At 43.8% G+C, this 15,230-nt stretch overlaps 1 protein-coding gene across 3 annotated transcripts in view; it reads left to right on the top strand.

The window, feature by feature from the left end:
• Positions 1–14,033, top strand: part of LOC135054843 (zinc finger protein OZF-like) — a 30,075-nt gene extending 16,042 nt beyond the window's left edge. For all 3 annotated transcript variants that reach the window (XM_063958237.1, XM_063958239.1, XM_063958238.1), the window contains exons 2-7: positions 9,358–9,516; positions 9,779–9,970; positions 10,087–10,159; positions 11,340–11,416; positions 11,989–12,100; positions 12,617–14,033. In XM_063958237.1, the coding sequence (XP_063814307.1) occupies positions 9,439–9,516; positions 9,779–9,970; positions 10,087–10,159; positions 11,340–11,416; positions 11,989–12,100; positions 12,617–13,620 (1,536 nt within the window). In that variant the 5' untranslated portion in view covers positions 9,358–9,438 and the 3' untranslated portion in view covers positions 13,621–14,033. The remainder of the gene's footprint in view (positions 1–9,357; positions 9,517–9,778; positions 9,971–10,086; positions 10,160–11,339; positions 11,417–11,988; positions 12,101–12,616) is intronic.
• The last annotated feature ends 1,197 nt before the right edge of the window (positions 14,034–15,230 follow it).

Genomic DNA, 15,230 nt, shown 5'->3' with positions numbered 1-15,230 from the left:
TCGCAGTGCTGACCAGATAAGCGTCTGCTTCACTTAGTAAGGAGTGCTGAGGGAATCTGGAACCGGAAGGTAGGAACAGTACGTTATTGTCTTTGTAAATCTGGTTTTTATTTCTATTTGGTGCCAACTACACACGCAGATTGGATGGCGTCTGTTTAAATAGGTTTAAAAATTATTTTTAATCGCTCTGCATAGCGTGATAACTAAAAGGAGCTGGCATGATGGTTTTCTTTGTGACAAAAGGTCTGTCCCCCATTTTGTGTAAACCTCATGGATGTGGAAGGGGGAGGAGCAGCGGCCATTTTGGGAAGGTCAAAAATTGTTTGTTTTTTTCTAAAATGGCTGATTTTCAGGAAATAATCAGCCATCCATTGTCAAAAAGAAATCATAATTTAATGAGTTTTTTTTTTTTATGCATTCGTTTAGTCCATATCATAGTCAATCATAAGTGGTTCAGATAGAGTTTAATAAAAAATTAATAATACATTAAATATTTGATTTAAGAAATACACAAATAAAACAAAGTAGTTTTTTTTTTTTTTTTTTGGTCACTGTCTCTCTTCAAGAACCTGTTTTAACTCTGCTACTTGTAGGATGGCCATTGAAATGCAAATGAACCTGTGTGACTGGTTTTTTTTTTTTTTTCTCCAAGCAGTAAAGAAAATCACCCTCACACACACAGTCAAGGGCACATTCATATGCAAATTAGAGAAGTGAATGGGTCTCATATATGTCATATCTATATGTGTGTGACATCAATGTATGTTCTACAGGATAGCTATACAATGAGAATCATACTATTGCAAGCAGTGATTATTAGATTAATTTAGAATTGCATGTTCATCTGTGTATTTTCACATCTCATTCTCCTGATTGCCACATACCATTGGTAAAGCGCTGAGACATTTGTTGTTATTAATAGTTAAAAGATAAAAAGTAATATTTAAGGGTATAATTGTAAAAGGCATGCACACAGTCTCGCCTAAGAATACAAGGGAGATTTGGGTGGTGTATAGTGAATGATTACAGTTAAAGATCATTCACATTGATAAACGTGTAGTGTGTTACTGTGAACGTACTTGGTCTGTGTACACGTGTCCTTACAAGGGCAGGGCGTACGCAGCAAGGGTCGACGCACGGAGCGTATATTACGCAACGGAGCGTACGGATACACCCACGTAATACAAACCGCACGATAGTATTGTTTAGTAGGCGATAAGGAAGTAACGCGAAAAATAACACAAATCTATCTCAAATCCAAAAGTTTAAAAGTTAAAAGAAAAAGACTTTCTCTGTTGCAATTCTTCTGGGTTAGGCTAATACCGAATGAAAGGATTTCTGCGCAGAAATAAAAATTAAAGTGTACATGTGGTAAGAGTGTGTGTATATATAAGAATTCTCTTTTATTACGGAAGCGGGAACCATAGGCCAGTAGAAAGAGATACACCAGCGAGAGTGATATCGTGGGGTGGCTTGGGAGGCGTCCCTTGTTAGACTCGACACATTAATGAGCAGTAGAGTCTGCTGTACATAACAGACCAGGAGGTCACGGACCAGGGGGTCACGGACCAGGAGGTCACAGAACAAGAGGTTCAGGTACAGCAGACTAGAAGTAGAGAGCACAACCGAAGAGGGTTGGTGCGAAACCCATATAGGCCAACAAAGCTCATCGCTGAAGGAATTCGCAGCAGAAATTTTCGATTCCACTGATCGTTCCGCACATAAGATTAGTTGCTTGTGTGCAGATACGATTGTACCGCATGTGATTGTGTGCATTAGCGTGTCTTGAATTCAGAAGAACGCTACTTGCACATTGTTAACGTGATTTGTGTAATTTTTTTTATTTTAAGGGAAGTAGCCTGATCACTCGGGGACATTCCAACAACCGATACTTGCTGGGGACTGGAAGGTCCAACACGCCCCAGTAAATAAAGGTTCATAGGGGCCCTAGGTTGGGTACAGCAGCTCTGGGAACAGTGATTGCAGTACTGGCCAACGTGGGCGGAGTTAAGTGGGCGGACCTCGTTGCAAAACCCCCACCGCAGCCTTACCCCGGACATTTTGGTTTTCTGTGAGGGTTGCCGGAGACCCTGATTGGAAGTCAGAGGTAGTGAAAGCAACGCCTGCAGAGATGGGGGCCGCTTGTTCAGGTAAGGGGCGATCAACCCTGGTTCAGGTTGATTTGAAACCGATCAATCAGGTCGGCAAGGTCATGTGTGAGAAATCAGACCAAGATGGTCATCACACAGAAATATTATGCAATGAATGGGAAAGGATGACTGTGTATGACGGGGAGAAGTTTCCCCGGGTAGGTACTTTTAACCCAGAAGTGTTACAGAATTTAAAGAGAAGAGTTTGCCTGATTAAATCTTCAAAAAGGCGTATTAGACATTATGATTATTTAAAATTGTGGCAACAGGAAAGTGAAATGCAAAGAAATTTAACTTACATATCTGACTCTCATCTTGGGAAGAGAGACATGGCAATGGAGAGGATTATGGCTGCAGAGAATGGCGCGATGGTGTACGATAAAAATGCACTTAGTAACTGTATTAAGAATGAAAGTAACAAATGTAATAATGTTTATAAAAATGAAAGTGTCAAAATTACAAATGTTAACCTGTGCAAGTCGCACCCCATGTTAAACTCCCCTCAGGATTACCAGCGAGAAGGTGAAACCAACACAATGTCAACACTCTACCCAGCAGTCATCATACGAGACACCCAGAGGGACACGGCCAAGTTGGTAAAGGCAATAGCAGAACCCCCTAACGGAGGGTCAGGTGAGGTCGTGTCAACAGGTAAGTACGGTATTGTATGTTACTCACAGACAAATTCATCTTACACCAAAGAGTTAACACAAAATAGCATAATGGAACAAAATCCTGTCAGGGTGAACACAATATATTAAAACAAATGTACACTACAGGAAAGTAGCAGTTTATGTGTTAATAAATGGTTTAAAGGAAGTATTAAGAACGAGTATACAAGCCTCTCTACCTAACTGGAGAAATAACTCAGTAACTGCATTAAGGAACTACGCTGTTGTGCATGAGCAAAACATCATCAAGCACAGGGAAACAAAGAAGCCCCAGATCCCTGTGGGTAAGTCAAAGGTGAAAAGGTGTTATAATTGCCAGAAGGAAGGTCATTTTGCAAGAGATTGTAGATCAAGAAGTAGACCAAATTCATATAAACCCCCTAGACAAAGATATGAGCAAAGTTATGACACACCAAATTGTAATCAGAGATCACATAGGAAGGAGTTTGGGCCACACCCATGATATGTAGTCAGGAAAGGTGATCATTAGGACTGATGGTAAGCCTGAGGTAACGGTTAATAAATTGGGAGGTCATTCCCTGAAGACACAGGAATGACCGGGTAAAATTTGTAATGTATCTGTGAAATGTTTTCTTTTTCCCCATCTCTGACGGTCATCGGTAGGACTCAAACATTGCATAGCTACTTGGTCTTTGCAGAAGTCTACCAAACCCCAGCATGACCTACCCGCATCAATGTATCCTGGCCAGATACAAAGGGTGGAGTATGGAGGTGCTGGTGGGAGGGACTGAGCAAGGATACCATTGGACATGTAGATATGACAGCCTGATGATGAACGGCAGATCTGACAATGTTCTAAAATGTTTGAAAAATGTTTTTTTTTTCCTGTTGTTGTTTATTGTTGGTTTATGTAATATATATGTATATGAATTGTTCTCTCTCTCTTTTGTTTTTTTTTTGTTTTCTCTCTTCTCACTCATGTTTTCATGTTTTAAAGATGGTATGTCACACATCAGTTAGACAAATGGTGATGCAAGATTTATTCTCCTTACAGAAAGAGCGCTGGTTTGGAAGAAATATTGTATCACCAGAATGTTCGGTTGGAAGACTGAGAGACGGCACCTTTGAGATGACAGCAGAACAAGAAGAACAACAAGACTAGAGAACTAATTATCGTAACAAGTTTCTCTCCCCCTCAAACTGTTTTCCTGTACCCCCATTACAAATTTCTCCTTTCTCCTCCTGTAAGATGGACTCGCCTCAAGAGACTGTGATCCGTGTTTTCATGTCGACCCTGATGTTGACCAGAGCAGTCTGTTTCGGTGAGAGTACCAGTGAGGTCGAGAAAGGATCCAGAAAGGTTCTGATGACAAAGATGGAGGCGTAGATTTCCAAGAACAACATAATCACCAAGCAAAGGCGAGTATCAGAAAACAATCTGGTAGCATTGACCATAGAAGGAATTGTGAAGGATTGTTAGCTGAAGAAAATTGCATCTGTAGGCATTGTGATAACTTAGTTGTGGATGGGTGCATCAAGAAATGTCAGTCCAGTTTTAACATTAACATGGACCGGCATCCGTTGGGTGACTATCACTCATTAGTGGGTAAGGTGTTAAACCAAACAGACTGTTGGGTATGCTCTCAAGTACCTCAAGGCCATAGCAAATCAGGATTAGTACCATTCCCTTTAACTATAGGAGAGGTACTTGAGTTAAGTGGTGGGAGACCGGTGGACAAGAGGTTTAATATCTCTAGTCCTCCTAGTTTGAAGCTCCACCAATATCATGTGGATAGGTCCTTAGTGTGTTTTAACATTTCCAATCCCCGAAAGCCAGGAAATTGGGAAGTGTCATGGAATAACAAAACCATGACCTTTTCATATAGAGCCGATAGAATGCCTACAGATACAGAGCTCATACGCCACATAGCCGATAGTGGAAAATATTTCCGATATAGGTATACCCTAGGAAGTAGGATCATGAGAGTTGGAGAAGTATCACCAGGATACTGTGCACATATCATACAATCGGATACGTGTACCAGACAGATGGGAGAATTAGGGTTAGGAGAGTCCACATGGAAAATGTGTAACATGGTAATGACATATTCAGTCCCATATGTTCTCCCCGATGATGCATATTTCATATGCGGGAGAAAGGCGTATGAGCGGCTTGCCCCAAACTCAGAGGGATTATGTTATATTAAAAAAGTACCGCCTGAAGTAATGACTGTATCGCATAACAAAATTGATTTGACTTACGACCCAACCATTGAAACCACGCTGTGATAAAAGGTGATTCCACGACCTGTTTCTTTCACCCGTTTCTCCTTTGTTTTCCTCCAAGGTACAAGGACTCGCTTGGAAGAAGAATTTGACAACCTCTTACACAGACAACTGATGGACTATGCCATAGACCCCCCATATCCCTAGTGACTTTAATTTTACGCTAGCCCAACACTTTTTTGTAAGTCTATGGACATTGAGAAAGCTTTTTGCTTGCATTTTGGCAAAAGCCCAAAGAGACTACAGTCAACATGTACATCAAGACAAGACACCAGACAAGACTTCAATCAACAAATGTATATTAAACTCACATAGTTTATGACTGCATTTACCATAATTGCTCCTTATCTTCATTTCTACAACCTTCAGGTAATGACACACATAGTCGATAGGGAATACAGGCACAGATATCAGCACTCACATATCCCCCCATTCATGTATCATCAACTAAAATGTGCTCCCCCATTTTGTTGCAACCAAAAGCCGAAAAGAGCTCGGTAAAGTTTGACAGCCCATCCACAGACCCTTAATACGGGATAAGAAGGAATTCAAATGTATACTTCGCAATACCTCGAAGCTTGATTTTAAAACACGTACGGCACGATGATACATGACCCCCCAAACATGAATTCATACACACATGCTTCTGCTATCTCACTAGGTCATACCCTTTTCCCACCTTCTTCTCTCCTCCCTTACCCAATCATAGAAATGTATTTACATATGACATATATTTTTCTCTTTTTGAAATGTTTCAGGAAGTGGCAGTTATTGGTGACTGCCAAAGGGTGGACTGTCAAAGTCAGAAAAATATCACGCTGCACGTTGCCATATATGCACTTCATGCGTGTGCACGCTGCATATTTAATCAAAATAATGTATTTTATAAGTTAATATTCCCCTGAGTTCAACAGGTATCAGTGGGTCTCAAGATGGCTCTTTGACCTTAGAGATTCGCCAAACAATAGCTTTCCACAAGACAGGAATGTGTTAGTCATCACCCAACGTTTTGCATAACCAAGATCACATGCTCAGCTCATTGATACAGCTAGCCCACATGCTGTGAAAGACACACACTTCCTGTGGTTGACACACCCCCACAGCTGGAATGCAGGTATGATATATCCACTGGAAATCACAGGGCAGACTGACTCACACGGCTACCTAGCACCCAGAAGCATGGCCGGCTCATCACCAGGACTGACCTCCTTACGAAGGCTAAGTATTGAATTCACATGGCTTAATGGCATAGAATAGTTTAAATATGTGTTTGTGGTAAAGTAGTTGTGAAATGATTGGCATAGAATAGTTAGTTTGGAGATACAAATGGCTTAAGGTTAATGATGCTTGTGCAGTTGTGTGATTGTTGGGTGTTTGGGATGATACTCTATGAAATCTGTAATGAATTGGAACAGTAGACAATCTGTAGCATAGCATCTCTGGTATACATTTATGGATGGTGATTTATAACAGATTATAGTAGTTTTACATGATACATCTTGCTGAAGGTTAGAAGTCAAAACATACTTCCTTTTGTTACTGTAGTCATGTGCTTGTAGCAATAGCAGGCAGATACTTGTGGGTACCTGGTGATCTGGTCTTGTGATGGCTCATATGCTCTGGTTATTGAGATACTGTGTTGGCTTGAAATTGTGAAAGGTGATTTAGATGGTTTGGAATTGTAAAATCAGAACATATGCATTATATTGAAGCTTAGACATTTTGGAATATAGTGGAGTCTTATGTCTTCTGCTATGTGATTATGGTAAAGCAAAGAATGCCATGTGTTTGGACTTGCAAATCTAAAATGGCTGCTAGCATTCCCTTTTAAATCATATGTTACAGACTTTGGAATCATGGGAGTTTTTCCCAAAATGGAGTCTAGCTTCTGTCCCATGCGGTATTGTAGGGACCATTGTGTTGTTGCTGTGTGTTGTGTATATAGGGACAGCCAGCCTGGGTGAGCACAAGTTTCTCAACACAAGGGTTCTCAACATTGACTAACTGCGCAGTGATCGCTCCCACATGTGTAAATTCTCTGCAACCATATTGTCTCTTATTTTAATGTTATAAGCCATTCTTTCTCTCCTTCCCCCTTAAGTGTATTTGTATCTTTATTGTATTTTATGTGTAGTGATTCGGTTAGGTATTTTATGTTATCTTGGTAGTGTATAACTTGTATTGTGTTATTCTTTTGCAATTGAACGTTCATTCATTTCCTTAAAAGGCGTTAGACCCTTAGACCGGTATTTGAGTGTTTATTTATTGCTAAAGGGTTCTCAGAGCGTCACATACGCTCATACAGCTTTTAAACTAACAAGGTTACACTGTGTTGCATTTACACCTTATCACTGCACAAGGGTTTACAGTATAAGTACATTGTTTATGGTATAGTTATAAAAGTTTAATTCTGTAAGTGTCTGCGACGCCTGTGCTCACACCCTGTGCACAGCGTCTGCTACACTAAGGGCGTACCCTTGCGGTACCTTTTGCGCCAATTGCGTACTGTGTCTCTTAACCTTTTAAAGTGTTTTAAATAGGATAAACATATAGGCTTTGTCACCCTGGACTCTGCTTCGTCCAATCTTCTTATGTAATAAAGCCACATTTGCATTTAAAACATTCCACATATCCAACCAATCAGGTGTCGGCGTTGCCGACGGAGACACCACAATCATCTGCTCCACCTCCTCCTTAGATGAGCCTTCCGCTTCAGACATGCCGACACACACGTACCGACACCCCCACACACTCAGGGATATATCTATATGGAGACAGTCCCCCAATAAGGCCCTTTGGAGAGACAGAGAGAGAGTATGCCAGCGCCACCGGACACTGGAATAAAATCCCAGTTAGTACAACGCTTTTATATAAATATGTATAAATACACTCACTGCGCCAATTAAATGTGCCCCCCCTCCCCTCTTTTTTGCCCTCTGTAACCGTGTTCAGCAGGGGAGAGTCCGGGGAGCCAGCTTCTCTGCAGTGCTGTGGAGAAAATGGAGCTGTTTAGTGCTGGAGGATCAAGCCCCGCCCCCTCACCGGCGGGCTTCGGTCCCGCTCAGATTATTTATACTGGTGGGGGTTTATTAATATACTGCCTCCACAGTATCTACTTTATATGCCAGTGTCCCTAGAGGTTTTTATTGCTGCCCAGGGCGCCCCCCCTGCGCCCTGCACCCTTACAGTGCCCGCTATGTGTATGTGTGGGAGCAATGGCGCGCAGCGTTACCACAGTGAAGATCTGAAGTCTTCTGCCGCCTGTGAAGTCTTCTTTTCTTCTTAATACTCACCCGGCTTCTATCTTCCGGCTCTGTGAGGAGGACGGCGGCGCGGCTCCGGGACGAACGGCAAGGGTGAGACCTGCGTTCGGACCCTCTGGAGCTAATGGTGTCCAGTAGCCTAAGAAGCAGAGCCTATCATTTAAGTAGATCTGCTTCTCTCCCCTCAGTCCCACGATGCAGGGAGCCTGTTGCCAGCAGTGCTCCCTGAAAATAAAAAACCTAACAAAAAGTCTATTTCAGAGAAACTCAGGAGAGCTCCCCTGCAGTGCACCCAGTCTCCTCTGGGCACAGGATCTAACTGAGGTCTGGAGGAGGGGCATAGAGGGAGGAGCCAGTGCACACCCATTCTAAAGTCTTTAGAGTGCCCATGTCTCCTGCGGAGCCCGTCTATACCCCATGGTCCTTACGGAGTCCCCAAAATCCTCTAGGACGTAGGAGAAAAAACACAAAAACCTGTGTCGACCTTTGAAACTTTTGACCCTTTGATCTGTTGACCTTTTGACCCTGTCAACTTAATGCATGTCGACATATTGACTGTAGACCTTCTTAGTGTAGATCTATAGACTGGATACCGTAAAAAAGCACTAAGGGGAAATGTAAAAAGTTCCGGTTTTGGAAAACTGAAAACCTCATACATTTCTCCCCAAGCCTGTATTAAATTACATGTGTTTAGTATCTCTGCAAATTCTCATAGTTGCAGAATATAATGGTAGGGTATTTCTCTGGTGGTGTACTAACCAAACGATATCTACATAAATAAACACGTTCCCTTCCCCGCGCCCATATCTGTGAACAAGAGGTGGTGCTGTGCCCCGACGTCTGATCAATGTTTAGTTTTTAATGATAATATGAAATAAAAAGATTAGTACAGACTGTCGTTAAGCATTTAAAAGAAATTCCACTCGATGGTACTTGTTTTTAAGCTTCCTTTATTCCTTCCTTTATTTATAAAAACCCTCAAAATTAATATGACATATCATAATGGTATAATTCTTTATCACCTAGATATGAGAAATATTGCGTCTGTACTATTTGCTGGTCTTGTCGGTACATTCCGGTGCATATTAAGGTTGGCGAGTGCTGAGGATGGACAAGGGCAGGAGCTACATGACTGAGAGGATATTAACCCTCACCCTGGAGATCATCTACCTGCTGACAGGAGAGGTGAGGGAGTCTGGGAGCGTCACAGTGACATCACTCTTTTCTATATCACTAACAGAGGGACCTGACTGTGGAGGTGAGGGGGTCTGGGAGTGTCACAGTGACATCACTCATATCTATTCCTAACACAGGGACCTGACTGGGAAGGTGAGGGGATCTGGGAATGTTGATATCCTCATTTCTATCTTGTTCCATGCAGCTGTGTTTTTCATGGCTAACAGGACATGTCTCGGCAAAATGTGCTGATATTTGTCTACTTACTTAGAACTACAGAGTAGTGAAGAAATCCGGTGGGAGCTTAACAGTGGGCAACAGCCGACCCGGTTTATCAGAAGGATGGAGCAGGGCCCAGAGCCCCATCACGGAGTCCCCACCTCACTCACTGATACATGAGAGAGACAATGAGCAGAAGATCCTGGAACTCACCAACAAGATCATTCAGCTGCTGACTGGAGAGGTGACTGCTGGGAATGGAGCATTATACAGTAACTCCAGGGGATGTGTCTGGGTGATGACTGTGTCATTGTGTGTGCCAAGTTCCTATAAGGTGTCACTGTCTGCTTCTTCATACAGGAGAATATATGTGGAGATAAGGATTTTCAGAAGGAAGTGACGATGGAGAATGAGAAGTCCCCTAGCTCACTAGGTAAGGATAGACTTCCTCTTTGTATGGCAGCCTATCAATGGTTTAGTTAGACTGCAGAGGTGTAGTTTAGCTTGTCCTGAACTGACTGGTGTCTTCATACTCCAGGCCTGGCCAACCTGTGGCTCTCCAGATGTTGTTAAACTACACATATCAGCATGCCCTGCAACAGTTTTAGCATTCCCTAATAGCAAAACTGTGGCAAAGCATGATGGGATTTGTAGTTTTACAACAGCTGGAGAGTCACATGTTGGCCAGGCCTGTCATACACCATTGCTGCAGCCGCGCCAAGCAGCCTTTCTCATCACGCCGGGTCCCATGTGACGCTGGCTTGCTGAGCGCCTTATTCACTCAATGGGAGGAGTTCAACTGATTTTTGGGTGCCCTGTGCCTGATGTTGTGATTCAATTGTTGCTTCGTTCGGGTGCGAATACCACGGGCGCCCATTAATCCTTTTCGCCCCTGGGCAGTCTTTTCACATGTTTTCCTTGCCTCCCCCATTAGTTAAGATGACTTTACGCAGCTAAACCCTGATTATATGATGGCGATTACTGCAAAAAAACAATTAGCGCCTAGCTCCAGAAAAACAATCGAATTCCGTTCCGTCTAAAGTGACAGGGCATGCTAAAACAATTGAATTGAGACAATTTGATCCTGACAGAACTACTTTGCTAGATTGCACTGATCAATTTAATGTACAACATTTGTACATCTGTGTGCGGATGAGTCTGAATCCATTGTGCTTCACCTGTGACAGTGTAAAAATAAAGATGTCTAACATTTGTGGGCTACATGTAAAAGCAGCCAGTATTTGCCCTGCACAGAAAACATGTAAATGTATTTTCTCCCCTTGCATGGCAGCATGGTTTGTTCCAGACACAAAGGGGCAGATGTATTAAAGCCTGGAGAAGTGATAAAGCAGTGATAAGTGGATGGTGATAACGCACCAGCCAATCAGCTCCAATATGTAAACTGACTGTTAGGAGCTGATTGGCTGGTGCATTATCACCTTCCACTTATCACTGCTTTATCACTTCTCCTTTCTTGATACATCTGCCCCAAAGTGACTTGCTTTTTTTGCTTTACGTATATACATGAATCCGGCCCATACATACTGTGCTGGTCACTGATATATAAAACCTATGTGGTCAGTTTGTCTAGTCACTGTGTGCGTTTCCCACAGATGGATCCAGTAGCAGAAATAGATGCCCCAGTCCTCGTTGTACAGAGGAAGATCACAGTACCCCACGTGATTATCAGGTAACAGTATAAAAAGGTCATCTGTCAGTAATCTGTATATACTTTACATAACGTAGAATAGTTCTTGTTATCTGACACCACAGGACATTTGAGCACTTTGGTTTAATCTCATTCAGAGCTAATCATTGCCTCTAGCTGCAGATCATTTCCCATACTCTTTCTACCTCCCGTTTTGTGCCTTTATTTTTAAAAATGGACAATTTTCAGCCCCAATGATTTTTCGCCGATAATCAGATACACCCCCCCCCCTCCTTATATATTAATTCACATCAGTGGAGTTTATATTCATTACTACATGGTCTCACACGCACGGATTACTGTATCTTCCACTTCAATTAACCTTGACGTGGGTAGAACAGTTTTAGAATGTTTTTGGGAGGTAACATGGGGAGAACATACAAACTGAACACAGAATGAACCCTGGTTGAAGTCGAACCCATGACCCCAGCACTGTGTGGCATGTGTTTTTCATCCGGCTCTTAATGGATGTCAAATTGATAGTTTGTTAAGTCAGTGTTATTATACTATCAGGATATATACAGTATAATAATATTACATCTGTGACATTTCAGGTAAATTCTCTGAGGAATGTTAAGGTGGTTGTTGTATCCCAAGCTGTAGAGAGTGAAGAGGACTTTACAGGCCAGTGTAAGGAGGAAGAAATCCCTGTAGCCATCAGCACAGGTAAGTGATTAGGTCTGCCTGTCCCCCTGGTTCTGTCACTACTATTGGGTACACGGGTGACTGACTGCATCAGCACGGGAGACCTGCACTGTACAAGAAGCCCCGGACAGGGTGATATCATTATGATCAGGAACTCCTGTTAGTAAATGCTGAGGTTATATTTTGTGATTCATGTAATGTATATACAGTACGGGAATAGTCAGGGGCTGTATCATGTGTGTCGCAGGAGTGGCTACAAACTCAAGCACTTAATCGCGTAGATTGAAGTATATGCACCTAGGATGGGGCTGGTGCAAGTCCCGATGTTGCGATGAAAAGTCGCGGCTGCAGACGCACAAAGTGGGTGTCCCAGTCTTTGCGGATGCAGATGCACGCTTGTACACGAGGGGAAGGGCTGATACTAGTATTAAAGACGCTAAAATGGTTGCAGCAGCGTGCAAATCGGCATGTTTTTCTATCACCAACAACTACTTTTTATTCCAAAATAAATGTATTTATTTTTTATTTTGGCTCTAGATCATGGTGAGATGGATAACGACCAGACTAATTGCCTCCACTCCAGAGTAACGTCGGAAATAGGCCCTGGCCTTCCCGACTCATCCAGCTGTTCTGAATCCGGACAGTTCAAGAGCTCAGACTATAAAGCTGATAAGAACGCCGCAAGCGGGCCAGAGGTGTGTATCTGCTCTGAGTGCGGAAAACATTTCCCCAACAACTCTGCTCTGCTGCAACACCAGGGAGTTCACACCGGCGAGAAGCCGCACACCTGCTGTCAGTGTGGAAAATATTTCCCCAATAACTCTGCTCTGCTGAAACACCAGGGCGTTCACACTGGCGAGAAGCCGTACGCCTGCTCTCAGTGTGGGAAATGCTTTATCCAGAAATCCAATCGCGACATACACGAGCGGGTGCACAATGGGGAGAAGCCCTTCGTGTGCACGGAGTGTGGCAAGTGTTTCATCCACAACTCAGCACTGGTCACGCATCACAGGAGTCACACTGGGGAGAAGCCGTTCTCCTGCTCCGACTGCGGCAAGTGTTTCACGCAGAAATCAAACCGCGACAAGCACCAGAAGATCCACAAGGGAGACAAACCGTACGTCTGCTCCGAGTGTGGGGTCGGCTTCTTTCACAAGAGCGACTTTCTCCGACACGAGAAAATCCACACGGGGGACAAGCCGTTCGCGTGCTCGGACTGCGGGAAAAGTTTCATACGGAGGGCAAACCTTGTTTCGCACCAGTGGACTCACTTAAACCAGAGGCCGTTCACGTGCTCCGACTGCGGCAAAGGCTACACTCAAAAGTCCGATCTGGTCGCCCATCAGATGATTCACGCTGACGATAAGCTGTTCTCCTGTCCTGAGTGCGGGAAATGTTTTCCAGGGAAGTCGCCTCTCATCAGACATCAGCGCAGGCACACAGGAGAAAGGCCGTTCTCCTGTTCTGAGTGCGGGAAGAAATTCAAGCGGAAGGAAAATGTTACCAAGCACCAGGTCATACATAAGAGACATAACAGGTAACACGACCTGTCTGGTATGTTGTGGCTATACCTATAGGCTTGTCCTGTCATTGCAGCCCCTTACTGACTGGGCTTGCTGCCTGGCCCTACATCCAATTACAGCATAGATTGACAATGTGGAGCTGGCATCTGCAGCATCTATGTATGACCCACCTCTGCTTGTGTAAGGGCAGTGTGGACACTATCGTTCTCGAGCTCCGGACTCCAGTGAAGGTTCCAGGTGCCAGTGGCAGGAAAATGTCTTATTTATTTTATTCGCAGATAATCCTTAAAGCACTTTAAGATGTGCAGTGGTATTTTGTTGATCTTTAGAATGTTATCCTTACGGACACTGCACAATTGTTCTGTGAACTGATGATCCACTATCCAATGAGACCCATTAAATGCTAATAAGAATAAATGCATTTGATGCTATCTGCTTAGATTGTAGCTATATATTCCGTGTGAATGATGCTGATCCCAAAGTGAGGAGGTAAAAGAGGAGTAACGTCCCAGATAGGATTAGGCAGCGGTTGTGTAATAGGACTAAAGGTTTTACTGACTTGCCGACCCCCTATCCGGACCACCAGGACTGCAACAAGCTTTCTCAGGGCTTTGCTAGTTCTGTAATACACCATTGGCAAATAAATCGGACCGGGGGTGTGACTGGGAGCACCAATCAGAAACTACAGTTTCTTGATTGCAGCTTGTGATCGGTTCATGTCATCAGCTCATTCCCGATCTCCACTGCTTTTTCCCGGAGCTGTAGGCCAAATGCAGCAGTCTTGGGGAAAAATGATATAGAGCAACAATCAGGACTCTAGCCAAGGCGAGTGGCACGTGCCAGCAGGTGGTAGGGGCAGCTTTAGTATGCTACTGAAACATAAGAGATGATTTTAAGTTGGATGCGTCTGCGTCTGTTTTCGGACGCCCATCTGCAACATTATGCTGTACTGAGACACCCACTGTCAGTGTCCATAGATGTTGAAATACAGATTGGGGTGACTTTAGATGCCACCATTGGTCACGCCATCTGAGTAAGCAAAAAGCATCTCTGAATGGTGGTCTCATATCCATGGCCGAGATCAGTAAATCTGCTTTGGAAGCCGCAGACACCGGGCTCGGCACTACCACAAACCGGAGGCGACACACCTCTGTTTAGGGAAATGGACCTTGTCGCCACCTTCCCCACTGAGCACAGACAGCGGCAGCATGTCCTTAATGGTGCAGCATGGGGGTACAGCAGAAACCCGGCAGCAAGTCACAGGTTCTATTCCCACGCGATTGGTGGCGTGGACCCACCAACCGAGTGGGAATACCGAGCGTTTGTCAGTATTCCGGGCGTCGGTATTTCACCGGCTGTTGGGATTCCGGTGTCGGCCTCTTGAACGCCGGTATTCCGACAGCCGGTATATTGACTGCATCCCCTCTGCGCATGCGCTCAGCCACCTCTCTGTCACCGCCCAGGAATGACTGTTGCATTTTTAACACACATCCGTGCAACTCAATCGCAACTCCGACTCTGGGCCTAATTCAGAGTTGATCGCAGCAGAAAATTTGTTAGCAGTTGGGCAAAACCATGTGCACTGCAGGGGAGGCAGATATAACATGTGCAGAGAGAGTTAGATTCGG

Source organism: Pseudophryne corroboree, chromosome 3 (genome assembly GCF_028390025.1).
Source record: "Pseudophryne corroboree isolate aPseCor3 chromosome 3, aPseCor3.hap2, whole genome shotgun sequence".
Taxonomy (NCBI): Eukaryota; Metazoa; Chordata; class Amphibia; order Anura; family Myobatrachidae; genus Pseudophryne; species Pseudophryne corroboree.
This window is presented reverse-complemented; position numbering and strand designations above follow the sequence as displayed.